Source organism: Branchiostoma floridae, chromosome 12 (assembly GCF_000003815.2).
Source record: "Branchiostoma floridae strain S238N-H82 chromosome 12, Bfl_VNyyK, whole genome shotgun sequence".
Classification (NCBI taxonomy): Eukaryota; Metazoa; Chordata; class Leptocardii; order Amphioxiformes; family Branchiostomatidae; genus Branchiostoma; species Branchiostoma floridae.
This window is the reverse complement of record NC_049990.1, coordinates 10,962,985-10,981,955: the sequence shown is the minus strand read 5'-3', so window position 1 is coordinate 10,981,955 and position 18,971 is coordinate 10,962,985. Positions and strand designations below refer to the sequence as shown.

General features: G+C 39.3%; 4 protein-coding genes across 4 annotated transcripts; all 4 read left to right on the top strand.

Moving 5' to 3' along the window:
* Positions 1-38: 38 nt before the first annotated feature.
* LOC118426970 (myoferlin-like) lies at positions 39-3,268 on the top strand. The gene is made up of 9 exons (XM_035836603.1): positions 39-68; positions 147-299; positions 626-763; positions 1,067-1,222; positions 1,362-1,419; positions 1,722-1,871; positions 2,026-2,207; positions 2,636-2,738; positions 3,155-3,268. Exons 1-9 carry the CDS (start codon positions 39-41, stop codon positions 3,211-3,213), a joined length of 1,029 nt encoding a protein of 342 aa, XP_035692496.1. The 3' UTR covers positions 3,214-3,268.
* A 474-nt stretch (positions 3,269-3,742) lies between these two features.
* Positions 3,743-11,352, top strand: LOC118426969 (myoferlin-like). The gene is made up of 19 exons (XM_035836601.1): positions 3,743-3,904; positions 4,327-4,489; positions 4,821-4,864; positions 5,102-5,221; positions 5,629-5,754; positions 6,191-6,334; positions 6,658-6,749; positions 6,937-7,107; positions 7,535-7,686; positions 8,085-8,221; positions 8,357-8,445; positions 8,679-8,777; positions 8,957-9,007; positions 9,286-9,376; positions 9,642-9,741; positions 9,885-10,060; positions 10,207-10,316; positions 10,743-10,890; positions 11,302-11,352. The coding sequence occupies exons 1-19, from the start codon at positions 3,764-3,766 to the stop codon at positions 11,350-11,352; spliced, it is 2,205 nt and encodes a 734-aa protein (XP_035692494.1). The 5' UTR covers positions 3,743-3,763.
* LOC118428286 (calmodulin-4-like) lies at positions 11,311-15,278 on the top strand. The gene is made up of 4 exons (XM_035838306.1): positions 11,311-13,343; positions 13,607-13,739; positions 14,206-14,343; positions 14,831-15,278. Exons 1-4 carry the CDS (start codon positions 13,186-13,188, stop codon positions 14,990-14,992), a joined length of 591 nt encoding a protein of 196 aa, XP_035694199.1. The 5' UTR covers positions 11,311-13,185; the 3' UTR covers positions 14,993-15,278.
* Positions 15,279-16,372: 1,094 nt separating this feature from the next.
* Positions 16,373-18,360, top strand: LOC118427933 (calmodulin-4-like). The gene is made up of 4 exons (XM_035837899.1): positions 16,373-16,481; positions 16,751-16,883; positions 17,582-17,719; positions 18,082-18,360. The coding sequence occupies exons 1-4, from the start codon at positions 16,468-16,470 to the stop codon at positions 18,244-18,246; spliced, it is 450 nt and encodes a 149-aa protein (XP_035693792.1). The 5' UTR covers positions 16,373-16,467; the 3' UTR covers positions 18,247-18,360.
* Positions 18,361-18,971: the final 611 nt, after the last annotated feature.

Genomic DNA, 18,971 nt, shown 5'->3' with positions numbered 1-18,971 from the left:
CACAGTTCATTGTAAGAAATAAAAGTTTCATTTTTTTCATGAACACAGGTAAAATCGACTTCCTTTTGGTAAAATTTGACTTTAATTAGAACATATTTCATTTGGCCATTGAAAGTTTATATGACTCATGTGTGTGTTTATTACAGCCACAGCTAAGTCTCCCAGATATTTTCCTGTGGCTGGTCATCAATGATAAGAGAGTAGCGTACCGCCGCATCAAACCCGCCCAGGTCTTCTACTGCTCGGAGGAGAGATCCTGTGGTGATCTGTGTGGGGCTGTGCATTATGTCAACCTGAAGGTACGTACGTACATCGGTTTGTATGGATCTAATTAATATTATAAATAATAAGGGCTCAAAACAGTCTTCCTCGATAGAATTTTCACACAAAAGCTAACCAACAAAGAGCGAATGGATCAACCTGTGAAAAAGTCTTGGTCAGGCAGAAAGTACAAGACTTACATATGGTTGCATCATGGCTGACGTACTTTCTCTGAGCATTATGGCGAAGTGCATAATGCTCAGGAGGTATTTTGTTAAAATCTTTCAAGGAGAATAACTGAACGTAACGAAATGTAATATTTCTTATTACAATTTCTTTTGAACTGTCCTGTATCTTTCTCCAGGAGCCCGAGTCTAAGAAGACCAGGGATGGAAGGTCTCCCTGTCTTCTGAGAATGAAAGCATGGTTTAGCGAGGACAGTGACGACACAGAGTTCCTTCATCAACTCAACGGACAAAAGCTTTCAATGTTGATGAAATATGTAAGTGATATGCTCTTCATTATTTACGAATAGCCTAATATAATCCGTATGGTCAGAGGCAACATAATAGGTTATATTTTTGTTTCCTTTCACCTGCACATAGCAAAGAGATCAGAGCGTAGCACTACAATGTAAAATGGCATTGTCATGCTTTCATCTGCACTTTGGTTTCATGCGTTCATCATTGACCTTTGGAGGTATTTGATTTACACTAGTCTTGTACATCCACTATACCAAAGACGTGGAGCCATTTGCGTCGTAATATTAACAAAATATCTATGAATTTTTTTGCTTCGCTTAAAGGACAATGATGCCCAGCGCATATTCAGCAACACACTGCCTCGCGGTTTGACTGTTGAAGAACACGAGATTGAAGATGAAGCCACATCCGCAGGGCCAATGTACCGGGTTGTTACAGAACAAGGAGACACGTCTGGCCTCTCAGTGCTGCATGTCCTGGTGAGATATTTGAAACCTCACAGAAAACACCAAGCAGATTTTGGGCCAATTCGTTCCAGATAACTGTCAAACGTTTTCTTGATAGTTTTCGTCATAATGTTTGTAGTAGGATGAACAACGCACCTTTCTCTCCATACAGGAAAACACAGGAGATGTTGACATGAATCCTTTGCCTTCTCTTTACCTGCTGACAGAAGGTAGATATTGATATCAAAACAATATTTTGGTACGTTTTGTTCCTGTAACATATTCTAATATATGATTATATCTATTATACAATCAAAATTTTCTTTTGAACATATAGAATCTCATACTTGTCATAGAAAAGCATGGTGAGTTTTCAGAATACATCCGCCATCTTGCTTCAGCTCTGATGGGTAGACAGGTGACCCTGGAGTCCACATTGGTCACGATACATATAATTTTCTTATCAACACACTAAACTACAACATTGCGTAACCGATGAACCGTATAGTATTACTTCACTTTTTTCTTATAGGTCATGAGTACGAGTTACACTGTTATATCTACCAAGCCAGAGATCTCCAGTCTGCTGACAGAGATGGCATGGACGGTAAGAGCAAGAAAATTTCCACTAGGTGTTTGCACTCATGTGACCATGATGTAAAGACGTCCCCCATGGTGGATGGTTAAACCTGAAAGATACATATGCTAGCTAGGTTTGAATGTATCTATGTATTTATAGGGATGTTCCCAAAATAGTCTAATGCCGGATATAACCTGGATTTCACTAAATTGATTTAGGACAATGAAATTTGATATCTTCTCTTCTTCCTAAACAGATCCCTTCCTTTCCGTGTTCTTCTCTTGCCGCAATCAGAGGACCAAGGTTGTCAAGAAGACGCTGAATCCCGTCTGGGACCAGACCCTGGTGTTTAAGGACTTGAGGATCTATGGGACACCTGAGACAGTAGCTGCTAACCCCCCTCCTGTAGTGGTACAGGTGTACGACCATGACTTGTGGGTACGTGATCCTTTTTGTTCCACAAAACGTAGTTATATTAATTTTACATTAACGTATAGGGAAACATGCTGTTTTGCGAAGTATCGTTCTCTAATTAAGCTTCTTCGGTGCCAAACAAAAGAGGTCAATGACCTTGACCAGACGACTGTCACCATGGTTACTGATAATGTATGTAGCGGAAACCTTGTGGTGTTCGATTACATAATGTAGCAAGTGGCAGGACAGAGCTGGAGGGGCTGGTCACCATATATATGAATGTGTCTGAGTGACAAGAACAAACAAAGCAGTAGTTTGTCAGGCTAGACCATGCGAAGTTGAGCAAAATAATGCATTTGCCTACAACTGATACATTTTTAGTTCATACAGGTAAAACTGTTTTGACGCGTGTTGCTGTCTTTTGAAAGATATTTTTGGTACTTGTGTTCCAGCGCAATGAACACCTTGGATCTGTAGAGATGACACCGTTGGTGGCTAAAGACGGTGAACAGCAAGGAGATACAAAACTGCGTTGGCATCCAATCTCTGTAGGAGGTAAACATCATGGAGACGTACTTGCAACATGCAAACTGTTTCGTGTACGTACTTGCCTTTGTCATGTACTGTACATGTGCGTGTGTGTGTGTGTGTGCCGGTGTGTGTGTGTGTACCTGTATGTGTGTGTGTGTGTGTGTGTGTGTCTGTGTATGTATGTATGTATGTATATGTGTGTGTGTGTGTGTGTGTGCGTGCGTGTGTATGTGTGTGTGTATGTTTGTTTGTGTGTGTGTGTGTGTGTGTGTGTGTGTGCTTGTGTGTGTGTGTGTGTGTGTGTGTGTGTGTGTGTGTGCGTGTGTGTGCGTGTGTGTGTTCATGTTTGTTGTGTAACATTGCCTTGCAGGTTAACATAGAATATCATCTATTATTACTTGCTAATTAATTCTTACCAATGTATTTCTCCATTACTATAGGTTGGACAAGTGGAAACGCCACCCGAGCCTCCGCCAGTGAAGGCAGGCAAAGACCTTGAGCCCGTGTACAACATACCAGAAAGTATCCGCCCTAAACTGAGGAGGATGGCTATTGATGTAAGCAGTGTTATTCGTATCTTCATTTCATGTCCATCAAAGTATGCGAACCTTAAAGCAGCATGAGATTAATTTATGACTGTATTGTAGCTCCAACTCATTTGTGAATTTGGAAAATCAATGGAAGAAACAAGGTTCTTTATTCGCAACGAGGTATTCAATATTTAAATATATATATATATATGGCAATACTTTTCTCTCGTTTTCTGATGCAGGTCAGTATCAACCTTGCATAGATAACAATAGTTTGCGTTTGGGACCGCATTGTTAGTAGCGACACCTAGATGCAATGTGATATACAATCAGGTAATGTTGGCCTGAGGAAGGTGACGGACGGACACAAAAACATCCGCCGTGTTTTCATAAGAGGGACATCTTTTTAAGATTAATGCATACATCTAATTGTACGTAACTGGTGCGTACAATAAATCAATATGTTCGCAAATTATTATAAACCTATTACTACAGGTCGTCTCATGGGGAGTGAGGAACATGAAGAGATGCCATCTACTCGTGGTCAATTCTCCGTCTGTCGAGTTTGAGATCGCGGGTCAAGTCGTGCTGAGGTCAAGTGTGATCGCCAACGCTAAGGACAACCCCAACTTCAGCCGCCCTCTGTTGCACACAGAAATGGTTTGTGTCGTGTTCAAGAACATGTATGAGATCGTATATGCCTAACTCTCTCTCCCCTCTATCTCTATCTCTCTCCCACTCTCTCTATATCTTCTCCTCTTTTTCTCTCCCATCTACATCTCTTCCTCTCTCTCTCGTCTCTCCCTTTATTTCTCCCTCTCTCTCCCTCTCCATACATGTACCTCTCCCAATCTTTCCCTCTCTCTACCATCTCTCCCCGGCTCTCTCACTCGCTTGCTCTCTCGTTCAAATCAAATAGTACGTTAGGTGCAAATTGAGTCTTCAGCTTTCCCCTATATCCAACTGACTGCTAAATATCTCTAGTATGCACCTTGATAAACCGCTATCTGTGCATTATAAGTAGGACCGCTTTCAAGTTGTATCTTTATCATACTTTAACAGTTCTGTATGTGCCTTGGTAGGAACTTCCAGTGGACCCTGACTACATGCCCCCTATGACGATAAAGGTGTATGACAACAGGCTGTTCGGGTTCAAACCTCTGGCGGGAGTTCACGTCATCAACACACTCAGTCTGTACGAGATGACATCGCTGCTGCCAGAGCAGATTATTGACTGTGACCAAGGTACAAACAGCTTTGGAAATGAGTGACAGACAGAAGAGTGCTACTAGTAACGACTTAAAGTGAATCCCATTATTTGTCTGCAGCTTACTAGATGTATAATGACATTGTCAATGGTTCCTCTTACATAGGGCTCGTTGAGAAAGTATACAGAATTTTTGGCTTGAAACATACTAGTAGTATGTCTGAAATTATGTTTGATGGTAAAATAAATGGATTTTTAAAAGGACAAACTTAATCATTGATATTTTGATGTGGGAGGACAAGCTCTCCAGTCATCCTGTTCAAAGGTATGAAATCATGTCATATTGCCCATTGATTTTTTTTATTCCAGACCAAACATCTGACAGACTGTCGCAAGTTCAAACACGGCTCAAGGTATTTTTCATTCAATATTTTCATATGATTGTCTGTTTGTCAAACCATCAATTTCATACAGTGTTTGTCGTAGCTAACAGTTCTAACTGAACTGTCGTAGCAGTAACATATGCTTATCGACATTATCGTTCGTCGGTACCATATACATCATTGAAATAATGTTATAACACCCAACTTATGTGTGCATATGTAGCTGAACTCAATATTTGAAATAAAAGTTGCAATGTTTACCTGCAGAATACAGGTTCCGGTTTGCCCCCAGTGCTTGAGACTGACATTGACTGGTGGAGCCTGTTCTACACTTCCATCGGAGACTTTGAGAAAGGAGATCCGAGTCTTCGTCATGACCTGTTGGAGGTATTTAACGTTACATGTCATTTTCATATCGTGGCGTGTGTAGCTAGTCTAGTTATTAGCGTCCCTGCCTCAGGATCAAGAAACACCGAGTTCCAATCCTGGCTGTAGTCATTGTCACATAAGCAACATGCACTCTACTGCAAAGGGTCTGGATGTTAAGGTCCGGTCTATTGTTCATTGTGCTTGTCGAAGCTAGGTGAATTTCCAAGTGCAGTGAACATGAAAACACTGTACATATCGTCTTTCCTCTCTGCCACGACTTGTGGAAAATAGCTCTTCAGTGAGATAGACTAGACCGGGGACATCATTACGTTTACCACGCAATTCAAACAAAAGTACGTATTGTATGCGTATCAGATGCAAGGGACATGATGATCACAATTTATCGATGCTATGTTCTCTTCAAGGTGTATGATTGTGAACTTGAAAAAGTTCCAGCCTTCCAAGGTCTGACAGACTTTGTACAGCTGTACCCATTGGAGCGGGGGAGGGAGAGTTATGAAGACGATGGAGGAAATGCAGGACAATTCAAGGTAAATAAAAACATGTTAAAATGTTGTATTTCAATCTCCAATATACCGAACGTCAATGATCATGACCTATATGGTTGGTTGTAATATGGAAGAAGTATACAACTATGTCATATGCCATACATTAAGGAACTACAGCCTTCATTGAACAGAGACGGTGGGCGTTATAAACTTCCTGGCACGTTTGACCAATTGCTGACGACACGTATCCGGGCGATCACCTGTTAATACGATCAAGCATCCGTAATTTTCTCGAGTTCACGTTTTGATGTGATTTGTCATCAGTATTGATCATGAAGAAGGTGACAGTGGTCGTTGAAATTTGCATTTGTGTATAACTTTTGTGTTGAAAGAAAGACAGAGGAGTTTCCATGAAAACTATGTCATGTATTTTACAGTAAGTTGAAACCGTTCTAACGCATGAAACACATGCCCATAGGGTTCTATCAAGCTGTGTCCTGTTCTCGGCAAGACCAAAGATTCCAGGACTAGACCACATCTACCAGAGATGCCTGTAGAGTGTGTGGTGAGAGTCTATGTGGTACGGGCTATGGGTCTACAACCACACGACATGTCAGGGCTGGTGAGTGACGTCACAGCTACCGTCATGGTTGGTTGTACCTGTAAAGGTAGTTTCAAGAAAGTTTGCATATATTAAAGCCTGTGTTGCACGTAGCTTTGACCAAAGAACTTTAAGGTTTAACCACCCAATATGGCGGACAGTACTTGCGTCATAGTCAAGCGGACGCAAACACCCTGTTAGAAATTACATGACTAATATTGTAACGTTAAAGAAATACGACTAATTGTAAGTTTCGACCTGACTTACCTTTTAACCATATTACTTGTTAGATAGTGGATTTTGACAAAACTACTTAAATTATGTTTCCACTTTTCTGTATCAAGGCCGATCCCTACCTGAGTATAACATGTGGTGACTTCGCAGTTGATGACATTGAGAACTACATACCCAACACCCTGGAGCCGATATTTGGGAGGTAATATTTTACCTTGTTAGCATATATTTTTTGAACGTCTAAACATTTGTCGAAATATCCTAGAATTTAAGCATATCTTGGACTTTGAAGGATTAGTTTCATTTAGTTTCCTCACAAAGACACAATGAAAGATAGCATTGTGTTTTGTGGTACACTGCTGAGATTGTTAACTTTTATCATCGAACAGGATGTATGAGTTCACGACACGGCTTCCTCAGGACAAGGATCTGCACATCTCCGTGTACGACAAGGATGTTCTCAGTGCGGACGATCTGATTGGACAAACAACCATCGACCTGGAGGATCGCTACCTATCACGTCACAGAGCAACGTGTGGGTTGCCGCGGAGGTACCACAGGTAACCGTTGATTATTTAATCAGTTTGGACAGTCTTGTCTATTGCCTGAGTGCTTAGGCCAGGGACTGGCCCCTTGCTCCTCTCCGCCAGGACAGTCACTCATCCTTTCTTCAAAACCAGGTTCTAACTGGGAGCGCATTATTAGCAGCGACACCTAGCTGCAGTGTGGAATACAACCAGCCAGTACTGAACGGTGACAATGTCGGCTGTCGATTGTATATAGATTCTGGTTGTGAGCAAAGAGCCCTCTTATCACAGTACAGCTAAAATTGCACCCACGTGACTATGACGTAACTATCTTCCGACATGTTAGGTGGTTAAACTTGGAAGTTGTCGCGTTAATTTGAACTGTAACAATGTAATTTTGACTATGTCTTTTATAATCTAAATTATTGAAAAGACTTATTCATATTCCAAATTTTTTCAGGAAAACCGTAAATTGTTGGAGGGACAGCCAGCAGCCTGTTGAGATTTTAAAGCAGTACTCGGTCAGGCACGGTCTGGAACTGCCGAGGTTCAAGGGGGACAAGGATCTCACACTGGAGTTCGGCGGAACGACACACAGACTCACTGATGCTGGTACGGTGTCCACTGTTGTACTAGATTAATACGCTTACAGTTGAACTTAAATTATCGTCAGTTGATGCTAATTCTGATGTCCGGATCATGACACTGTCTATTCTTAATTTTGGATATTCATTTGAGACTAGGGTAAATTATGTCATATCGAACTGTTTACGTCGATATAGAGATTTCTCAACAACAAGTTTACGGAAAGCCTATGTCATGTGACCTGTACAGAAGGGTGACGTCAGCAACGGGTCAAAAGTGCTAATTGGTCGGTATCGGCCCACATTGTGGTCGAGGGTTGGTAAAACCCTAAAGCATATGGCCTATTTTTAGGAAGTTCATGTCGATAGTAATCGTTAAGAACACTTTGTTTCTCGTCTAAAGCTTGGTCTCAATTGTTTTTTTAGACAACGTCTCCGATAAGGAAGAGGTAGGAATCAGAAAACAGAAGCTGGCCCTGAAGGTTCTCCGCTCCCTGTGCCTGGTCCCTGAACATGTGGAGACTCGTGCGCTGTACAGTCCTCTACAGCCGGGCTTGGAACAGGTACATAACGTACATTTTTATCAAGTCGAACATGCATACAATAAGCTTTCTAGAAGGTGAATGGTTGTCCTTGAAAGTATTGCTACAGAATTGTCAACCCTGTATTAAACATAATTCCTTCTATTCATATTCCAGGGAAAACTACAGATGTGGGTGGATATTTTCCCCAAGACTTGTGGCCCACCTGGACCTGAGGTTAACATCTCACCACGTGTGCCTCAGGAGTGAGTACATTTCATATTTATGTGGATCATAGACAATATGATAACTTCAAAGGGAATACTTGGGAAAACACGGATTGGTAATTATATGAATGGTAATACAGTGACGAAACAAGGTATGGGGAGAGCTTGTTCTTTGATCAGCGTTGGAAGTTGTTTATATTTATTGCTCATTTCTTTTCATTCCTTTCATTCTTTGCTCATTTTAGAGATGGTAATTAATTGTCTGTTGTTAGATACGAGTTGCGTGTGGCTGTCTTAAACACAAGTGAAGTCGTGTTGGACGAGACCAGTTTTGTGACGGGAGAAATGATGAGTGACATCTATGTCAAAGGGTAAGGGGTTTTCTGAACATCTAATCATGATGATAAACTGATCGAAATGTGCATCATTTTGTAATGTGCATTAGATTTGTAATCGTGCTGTTGATAACATTTTTTTTAAAACTCAATATTTTCTGTCAAAGATTCATTGCCGTTATCTATTACGATTATTGTCCATGTCTACATTTCAGAAATTTGGTTGGTTTGGAGGAAGAGACCCAAAGCACAGATGTCCACTACAGGTAAACATTCTAGAATCATCATCATTACATGTTCAATCAGGTTATGTTGTTTGCACTCACGTGACTATGACGTAATTAGTGTCCGCCATGTTGGATGGTTAAACCACGTTGTCGAGTAGGAAGGAATTCGTCGTACGTAGTCAACACGCTATACACGTGCTGATTTACAGATTCAACTAGCCTGTCATTCATATTATTGATACACATGAAGTTCACATAACTTTGTATATTCATTTTTCGTTATCTATTACATGTTTTTCATTTTCTGTTGTGTTCAGATCCATGAACGGTGAAGGAAATTTCAACTGGAGATTTGTTTTTCCTTTCAACTTCATTCCAGCGGAAAGGGTAATGTCAATCACGAAGAAGGTAAGAAGAGAATCATCCATAGACAATATTATTAGTTGTACTCACAGTTTTTATTTGTTTATACACTCAGGTCCGGTTGCCTGTTCCTGTAAACGGATGCTATAGTTACATATACGAGTCAAAACTGTAATTGCCTCAAAGTTCTATTGTTAACTGTAACAAACGTTAGTATTGAAACGCTTGTGTGTTACACAATCTTATACAATTCAAAGCATATGTATTAGAATACAGACTTCTCTGAGAGTCATGTATGTATTTTATGCAGGCTCATCTGTGGAGTATCGACAAAACTGAGAGACGAGACCACCCAAAACTTCTCATCCAGCTATGGGATAATGACAAGTTTTCACCGGATGACTACCTGGGTAAGTTGCAATGTATGGAAGAAACACTGAAGAGTTAGTTTAGTTTTCTGCAATGTAGTGTAGTTTATTAAAGTGTAGTGTAGTATGATAGCTTTAGTACGCTTAGACTGTCTAATGTAACATCTACGAACATTCATTTGCAGGCATGTTGACTCTCAACTTGGTGAACATGGTCCAACCAGCGGCGATGGCCAAAGACTGTAAAACAACATCTAAAGACGGAGACGCAGCCAAAAATGTGTCTCTGTTCCACGTAAGGCGTCTCAAGGGGTGGTGGCCATGCCAAAGGATGAAACAAGATGGGTCCAACGAAATCACTGTGAGTGTGTGATCCTAGTGAACGAGCTTATTAATGTATTTGTTCTGTGAATTTTACTTTTAGATAATTTTTAAACCTTACACCAACAATTAAATAATGCAATACAGGCAACAAAGATTATCTAAAATTCTCTGACAAATTTGCAGGGAAAAGTTCAACTGGAACTCGAAGTCCTGCCAGCTACCCAGGCCAAGCCGAGGCCAGTCGGGAGAGGAAGAGAGGAACCCAACACAAACCCTGTGCTGGAACCACCAATGTGAGTGGAGCATATAGTTTTCGTAAACAAAAATTTATCTCATACCAGTATGACATACAAGACAAAAAACACACAAAACGTAATAGTCATGAGCATAATGTGTGTACATTTCTTGCTGCACATTTTTACATTTCAATACCTGAAACAACCCGGCCAAACACCGGTTTCAAAACATAACGGTATGGCGGCTTGGCAAAAGTGTCTTCTGACAACTGTTACGCCATACCCTCCATTGTTTTTGTATATGGAGAATCTCAATAAATAGATTGATAAACTGACAAGTAAAGCAGCCTCTTTACCTAATAAACGATTAATGCAATCCAAAGGAAGACTATACAGTGCTTGTAAGAATCATTGTATTACTTGGTTACATCTCCAAAGTCTGTTCGTTAAAACTTCATCCCGAGCCTTTTGTTAACTTTTTAGACGCCCAGACACCTCGTTCCTGTGGTTCACCTCCCCACTAAGGACCATGAAGTTTATAGTGTGGAAGTATTACAAGTGGACCATAATTAGATTACTGCTGCTGATAGTCGGCATCCTCATGCTGATCCCACTGATTGAAGCTTCTCCGGTAGGTATAAAAGACGTCTTGACCATATGCGTTGTATCGACATTCAAGTTTGTTATCTTATATTGTTTAGGTAGTAGATTTTTTTCTATTTTGTAGTTTATAGCCGACCATACGAAAGTCACAGTGACTGTATTTTTGTTGTTGTGCAGATAAAGCTTTTTCTTTGTATCTTTAATTTTAAGACAACATTTACAAGAAATACATACCACATATGTAAGGGCTAAGCCAGCCCGTAGCTTAAACAGTGCTATAAAAAGTGATAAGTACATAAATTTGTTCCTTTGAAATCTACAAACTGCCTACCTATCTACTACCTAAGTGCCTAAAATCTACAGGCGTAAGGTCCTAATTCAATTTTAGAATGTACAATTTTTAATGTTAATGCAGATTTGTCCTCCGTCTTCCCCGCAGATATTCTTGATTTCCTGGCTCAAGATTCTGCTGGAGATGCTATTCTTCTGATTCCATATAATGAGCTAAGCAGTATGGTGGCCGCCAATGAAAGTGTACAGAAAAAATACACTTACACATTCCACTTAAATCTATGTGAATTTTGTAGCTTTATTGTTTTGAAAATAGACTAAGAAGTACTTGGACTTTGAGTGGAAGAGCTGTTTCAGTGTCAAGTTTTATGCCGTCAGGACAGGAATTTTTAAGATAAAGTTGGAACAATCTATATACATAGATCATATAATATTATAAATATAAACCAGTTGACATCTAGTACTGAAGGAAAATGATTAGTCCCATTGGTTGTCATTGTTTAAGCTAGCCGGAGCTCTTTGTCACAATGTACAGTAGGGACATCCTCACCAGATACGCTTCCTTCTTGCAAGATGAAAAAATGCTATGCATTACAGGTTGTGCAGTGCTAGTTTAATGTAACCAGCTGCTGCCGCGCCGCGTGCTTACGAATCTTGTGTGTTTTACAAAAATGGTGAATATACCAGCTATACTGATACAGATACAGAATGTTATAATCACTCATTGCAAAACATAATTATGCGTGCGTATGTGCGCATACATAAACAAGGTCACGTCATAACGTACGTACATCGTCTATGATAATACTATGACATTTCTCCTGCTGTACCTGCTGACCAAGCATGCGCAAAGATACCTACCTGACAGCATACATGTCCTTCAAGCTACCAGATTTACTACTCACGTTTGACAATCACCTGATGACATATGAACTTCTATTGTGTGGACTATAAAAAGGCTTTTGATGTTGAAGGTTTCCCGTGAGACCTCACCACGACTTTCTTTCGTGACAAGAGTGGCAAAATGTATGGTGACAGTTTTCGATCATTATCTATAAAGGTAATAGATATTGACGCAGAATGCATTCCTTTGCTTGATAGAAAATTACTACTTATAAAAGAGGGCATTCAAGTTACTGTCATAATTATTCTCTGATCTGGTATTGTTATTATCATTTACTATTATTATTTTCTGATTAGGAACATTTACAACACTGTTTGTTAAAGATTGATAGGACCTGGCGGAGAATTAGAATAAAGACCACAATTGGCCTTTTTATCCCAACAGCATTTGTTTCGTGATTTTAATGTGTGGATCAATCAAATCAATCAAACATGTTATCTAAATGTTGTATGCCTTTATTGTTAACATTTAACATTCAGGTGGCACATGTGCAAACTCAGTGCTTGACGCACCATTTTTCCTTAAGAGCAACATTGTGACGTACCATCAATTCACGTTGTCCTTGATGCTCGTCAATTATGCATCCTAAGTGCTTTCGCTTATCCATTCTTCAACACCAGTGGCCATGACTCCATACTTACCTCACCTGAGCTGAAATAGAATTCACTCTATACAAAGTGTAGACTAAGTGTAGAAAACAGCACTAAGTTGCATCAATTGAAAGCATCGTTTAAACGCCGAAAACTGTTATCAAACTATTGGTCGTTTGCGAAATGAAATGAAATGAAACAGTTTAAAATCCAAACAAAAAGTCAGCTGCTACCATGATTATATTGCAAGATACTGCGTTTTTGGAAAGTGTTATTACTAACATTGATTATGATTATTTTCAGATTCCTGCATCCAACTATACCTATGCCTTTTAGACTTTTTTTCCAGAACTGCCTTTTTGTCTTCTATGATAACATTAAAAAAACATTCCACTAACCTACCCCTTAAGTTCAAAAATAGGTAATGGTATCGTCAACGATATTAAAAGGACATGTTTATTTTTGACGCAGACGATATGATGTAAGAAGCCCACCCCATGCGCCTCGTTACGTAATAGAATCCCAAAGGACTCCCAAAATGTGCAAAGACAAGAGGACTCTCTCCCCTGCGCCCTGTTACGTAATAGAATCCCAGGGGACTCATGAAGATATAAATGTGCAAAGTCAAGTGCCAAGTACAACCGACCTTACCACTTCAGCTGAAGTCACGACAACGTCAGTCATGTCTCACAATCCGTAAGTTATCAGTTTCATACCTACTATTGATATTAGTTTGTATAGTATATTCTGATGCAAGTAATAGGCAATATTACGCTTCGCACCATGTGTTATGAAACTGTATTACGTATCTTCAATTTTTCGCTTGTGATCACCACGGAATGATCCATTAGCCATTTCATGATAATGAAAAGAGGATCATTAGACAGTATAATGATACTGAATTTCATACCACTATTTGACAAAACTTCTATTTGTGTCTTCTTCTTCTGTGTCTTCAGGATCTCTGCGAACGATACTCTAGCGATCTTCAAGAAGGTCGATAAGAGTAAGGACAACCTTATCAACAAAAAAGAGCTGAAAACCGCGCTCAAAGAACTTGGACTGTCTCCAGTGTCTGATCAACTCATCAAGGTAGGAAATTAGTTTCATTCCTGAACGACTGCACAAATAAAAGTGTAATATTATCATGTCTTATCATTAAACCTGCATGCAGTATACCTACCGTAAATTATATGTATATAGTAATAATATAGGATAAAGTGTTATTCCAAGAAAATAGAAGCCTTTTTCTGTGTCTGTCTGTGTGTGTGTGTGTGTGTGTGTGTATGTGTGTGTGTGTGTGTGTGTGTGTGTGTGTGTGTGTGTGTGTGTGTGTGTGTGAGAGAGAGAGAGAGAGTCTGTGTTTCCGAATTTTTGTGGCCAGCATAAGTTATAGAATCTATGCATGGACTTCAATATTTGGTATGCGAGGACTAAGTTTCATCGAATATGGAATAAAAAAAAGTAACATAACATAGCCTGCTATTCCAAAGGAAACATTCATTTTTATTTTTTTGGACTGACCTACAGTATATTGTTTTGACTCATGTATGAATAGTGCACAATGGACGCATTTGACAAGGACAAGAGTGGAGCTCTGAATTTCGAGGAGTTCCAGGCTTTGGTGGGACAAGTGGAGCAGGCTAAGGGACAACTCTCTTACAGGATGCGTGAAATCTTCAAACGCATGGACGAGGTACTGTATCATTTCTGCTTACATATCAAAATATTACCTGACAACTAAATTATAGGTATATATAGGTACATGACCCGATGGAGACACACTCAAGCTCAACACGCTTAATTTCGTGTCGTCATCAGAAACAAAGTAAAAGTACAAAAGAACATTGAAACAAATGCAGACAAGCAAAGCATATAACGAATCAATGTTGAGTAAACCACATAACGGAATACCTTAGTATTGGATTGAGGTCAAACTTATCTTCCTCACATGTTGCATGTTGGGATACCTCATTTCCGGTTCCGTTCTGTGCTAGATTAAAGTGTAAAATATGTGACGACAGTGCAGTAGTTAGTTGCCTCTTGTGGTGAGACTTAAATATCTTATGCGCTCGTTTAACTTGTTTAACTGTACCTAAATCAACAACAACTGTTACAGCTTTACCCTCAGTAGGAAAAAATAACTTTCACAATTAAAGGAAAATCACACATCTAAATTTCAGAACGGTGACGGCAGCCTCACCCCGGATGAACTGAAGGCCGGGCTGGCTGCCATGGGCAACCACATGGACGATCGGGTGATTGACAGCATGATCAAAGCTGCCGACACCGACAACGACGGGCGCGTCAACTACGAGGAGTTCATCAAAGTTATGTCATGCTAAAAGCTCATCATCCCATCTCATATATCTCTTCTATAGTCTAACTATTTGACATCAGAACCAGTCTCCTGCATCCTTTTTGTCTTCCTACAGTATATCGGATTCCATTCTCTCATTCAGCATATCATTTTCATATCTTTACCATTGCCTATCCATATTTCTTCCTCTCTGGTAGCACAATTTAAGTTTAAGCAGTGGTTAGGAGGTCTTCGAACCATGTTTTGCTCGACTCTATTCCGTACATCAACATTTCAGATGTGGCCTCAAGATACCCCAAGAATACTTCTGAATCAGATGTTGTCGTCTGTATTTTATTCTCTAGTTGCTAAATATCTCGGTATGTCTTTCGTGAGGGACGGGAGAGAAAGGGAGATAGAAAAATAGCATTGGGAATCTTTTGCAGTGCTCTACGGATAGGCTAAAAGCTAAATTCGCCAATACAACCACAAGTTAACAAAATTTGAAAGCATGTATCTTTTTAAGTTATCACATTTACGACTTCGTGATCATATCACATGTCCATATTGCCTATGGCGTTTAATGTCAGTTAAGGAACCCATTGATCAAGTAATAGAATATATTACATAAGTCTATCAATCCAATATACGACGTACGTCTATTAATCAATATTATAATCTATAATAGAATTAATTATATAATCAGTATTACATAATAGAATGATGGAATGTAATATTATCTAATAATAAATCAAGTAGATGACAACTCATAGCTCATGGAAGTGGCACGGTACTATATAGTTTTAGGAATTCTGGAAAATAAACTATGAGTTAAATGTGATCTGTGTGTCACGTATCTTTCATATACTATTAAAGGTAGTCTTTTTTGACTTCACCTCTTCTCCTATGGGAACAGTACTGTGATGTATCACTCATTCATCTATCATTCAATAGCACTAAGTACCCGTTAATAATGTATCATAAAAAGCCATCATATATTCCAGACATAGCCTCTGTATTGAGAACAACTCCATTAGTCTTTTGGTTATTTCATTAATCATTTCAAAGAAAAATTGAATAAAAGTTGTAGTACTTTTAGTACCACAACTTGCAGGAAGGACTAGTGTTTCAGGCGAAATATAATCTTGGCATCACGACATTGATAGCACTTCTTAAGTTTCTTGGATCTACCAGTTTAACGGATAGAAGTTTATGAACAGAATGAAGTAAAGATTTGATATTTGATTGGCATATATAAGACAATATTGCCAATTTGAGTGGTAGTCTTTCAAGAAAACCATTTATCCACAGGCACACTTAAGATCAATAATTCAATCATCTATCTAACAAAAAATATGGATAACTTCAAATGACGACTCTATGGGATAAAAGGTTTATCCCTAGTCACGTATAGTAAATCCCAAAGGACCGAAAGAGCAATAAATTTAATGACCAAGGTCAAGTTGCTGCCATAAACAACTCCCTTCTTGCCGAGTGAGGTATCTGGAAAAAACGGTGATCATGTCTCGTCAACCGTAAGTTGCTTATTGCCTCTAAATGTATATTTTATTCTATTCTAAAATAGGGTAAGCATTTAGAAATAAAATAAAATAAGCATTAACCTTATTTCATGGAATCAAATTGAAAATAGATTTTCATGGTGTCATTTACAAAAAAGATATGTGAAAATATTATAGCAACATTTTTTTCGTACATGCTTGCTCGACAGTCTTTGTAATTGTTACGATACAAAATTGATTGAAATCATTATATGATAGTGTCTCTCTTTCTTTCATTGCAAAAGTATTTCTGCAGATGATACCTTCGCGGTATTCAAGAAATTTGACAAGAGTAAGGACAACCTCATCAATAAGAAAGAGCTGAAGACGGCACTCAAGGAGCTTGGGTTAGCCCCTGTCTCGGAGAAACTCCTCACGGTATTACTTATTTAGGTTCGTGTATCAAGATCTAGTGATAGAACAGCCACTGTAGGTTGTTTATTATGTTTAACTTTTTTTTTTTAATTCCACATTCTTTATCATTCCACGCCTTTATCATGTATTATTAATTATCGTCATTAAAGCTGTTAGTTAGCGATGATTTGATATTTTATGAGGTAGGGAAAAAATGCATGACACCTATGTACCTTAATCAGAGATTTAGCGATCATGCATGTATATTGAATGCTGGGCGGACGTTGTTTAGAGGGACCGTATACGTAAGTTGAGAACCGGGTCAAGTCAAATTTTGTCCTAGGGTTTCCCGTTTACCTGAGGGGGAGACGTGCATCACTCTCGTGGGGCGTGGGTATCTTACAGCAGAAGCCTTTTTTTTACTTTGGGGGAGGGGATCGCGCTGTAGAAGCAATCATTGCCCTAACCCTAGCCCTAACCCTCAATCCACGCATGCGCACTACTCATCGAATAGCGAGGCAAAAATCTGGTGGAGCAGAAATTGGGAGCGACACCTGGCCACTCGTATCATGGTTTAATTTTAGCCAGGAGTTAACGAAAACAACATATCAGCATTTTGTATTCTGTATCTAAATTAAACGAATGTTTAATCTAATATCAATGTCCCTTTAAGTACTAAGAAGATGTGTTTGACATTGATGAAATCCTCTTTGACTGACTAGTGCACGATGGAAGCCTTCGACAAGGACAAAAGCGGTGCCCTGAGCTTTACGGAGTTCCAGGCGCTGGTGTCGCAGGTAGAGCAGGCAAAACGGCAGCTCAGCTCCAAGATGCACGAGATGTTTAAAGGCATTGACAAGGTACATCTACCAACATTACCTTACCGACAATTTGTTATAGATAAATACAGATGCACTTTCAATATCAACTATTTCATTTGCTTAGTTTGGCAGAAGTTTCATCTTAAGTTGAGTCTTTGTGTTTAGATGATAATTTTTGTCTCATGGCAACTACATACATCTGTAGGTAAAATCTTACTATAGATTTATTTCAGATTCAATTAGACACCAAACGAAATATCATTAGTTTATTTGGTTTTGACAGTGTATGGCATTGACTGCCTTTCTCGGAATTTTATGATTTATAACTTTTATGCCAATAAGATGTCTTGACTTCATCATTATAACTTAATATAACTATGAATTGATAACTTATTTTCCAGAACGGGGATGGTCACATCACCCCTCAGGAGTTAAAAGCGGGTCTGGCAGCCATGGGGACCCACATGGATGATAAAGTCATCGACAACATGATCAAAGCTGCCGACACCGACAGCGATGGGCGCGTCAACTATGACGAGTTTATCAAGGTCTTGTCATGCGCATAAGGTCAACGATGAGCCCGTGGAATCCAAATAGATTATAACGCGATTCGTGATTCTAAGTACGCATGTGCAGAGAATGCATTGTGGGCAATATGTCAAAGGTGAGGGCCCCTGAGACATGAACAAAACACGTCTGATCAGCAATGATCATAAACGAGACAAAAGTTATGTAAATGTTAGGGGTTTTCACCTTTGATAAATTCCCACAATGCATTTCGTTGCGCATGCGTAGTTAGAATTGTGAATCTCCTTATAGCTCATGTCTCATGAAACGCTTGGAATACGGAAACATGCATGCGTAAGGAACCAACGTACGGAAAAATACTCTGTGTGTTTGTGCGTGATGTCAGTGCAGCCATTTTGGTTGATGTCCTGAAAAAGTTGCAGCTTGCTATTAGATATGAGTAAACGTGGAAAACGCAGGCAGTATTGTTCTGTCTAAAGATAGCACTTTGATAATATGCATTGATAATGGAATTCAAGTTTTAAAATTTTAATTTTTGAAAAATTGTAAACTTTAAGATTTTTTCATTGATATGTAAGGAACATCACGTCATGGAACATTCTGTAATTCTGTATTAATCCAGTTAATAAAGGGTTAATGCCCCGCCCCGCCCCGAGGTGTATATGGTGAGATAATCCCTGGTCAGGTGCGATAACCACCGAATAAACCACCGAGTGAGCGTAGCGAACGAGGTGGTTTATGAAGTGGTTATCGAACCTGACCA

What these genes read in the sequence shown, in the direction of transcription:
- LOC118428286 (XM_035838306.1), top strand. Translation starts at nt 13,186, where the DNA reads ATGTGCAAAGACAAGAGGACTCTCTCCCCTGCGCCCTGTTACGTAATA. An exon ending in TCAGTCATGTCTCACAATCC is followed by an intron (nt 13,344 to 13,606) that starts GTAAGTTATCAG and finishes CTGTGTCTTCAG; the next exon opens with GATCTCTGCGAACGATACTC. An exon ending in TGTCTGATCAACTCATCAAG is followed by an intron (nt 13,740 to 14,205) that starts GTAGGAAATTAG and finishes ATGTATGAATAG; the next exon opens with TGCACAATGGACGCATTTGA.
- LOC118427933 (XM_035837899.1), top strand. An exon ending in TCTCGGAGAAACTCCTCACG is followed by an intron (nt 16,884 to 17,581) that starts GTATTACTTATT and finishes TTGACTGACTAG; the next exon opens with TGCACGATGGAAGCCTTCGA. An exon ending in TGTTTAAAGGCATTGACAAG is followed by an intron (nt 17,720 to 18,081) that starts GTACATCTACCA and finishes CTTATTTTCCAG; the next exon opens with AACGGGGATGGTCACATCAC.
- LOC118426969 (XM_035836601.1), top strand. Translation starts at nt 3,764, where the DNA reads ATGAAGAGATGCCATCTACTCGTGGTCAATTCTCCGTCTGTCGAGTTT. An exon ending in GATTATTGACTGTGACCAAG is followed by an intron (nt 4,490 to 4,820) that starts GTACAAACAGCT and finishes TTTTTATTCCAG; the next exon opens with ACCAAACATCTGACAGACTG. An exon ending in TTCGTCATGACCTGTTGGAG is followed by an intron (nt 5,222 to 5,628) that starts GTATTTAACGTT and finishes GTTCTCTTCAAG; the next exon opens with GTGTATGATTGTGAACTTGA.
- LOC118426970 (XM_035836603.1), top strand. Translation starts at nt 39, where the DNA reads ATGAACACAGGTAAAATCGACTTCCTTTTG. An exon ending in GACGTCCCCCATGGTGGATG is followed by an intron (nt 1,872 to 2,025) that starts GTTAAACCTGAA and finishes CTTCCTAAACAG; the next exon opens with ATCCCTTCCTTTCCGTGTTC. An exon ending in TGTACGACCATGACTTGTGG is followed by an intron (nt 2,208 to 2,635) that starts GTACGTGATCCT and finishes CTTGTGTTCCAG; the next exon opens with CGCAATGAACACCTTGGATC.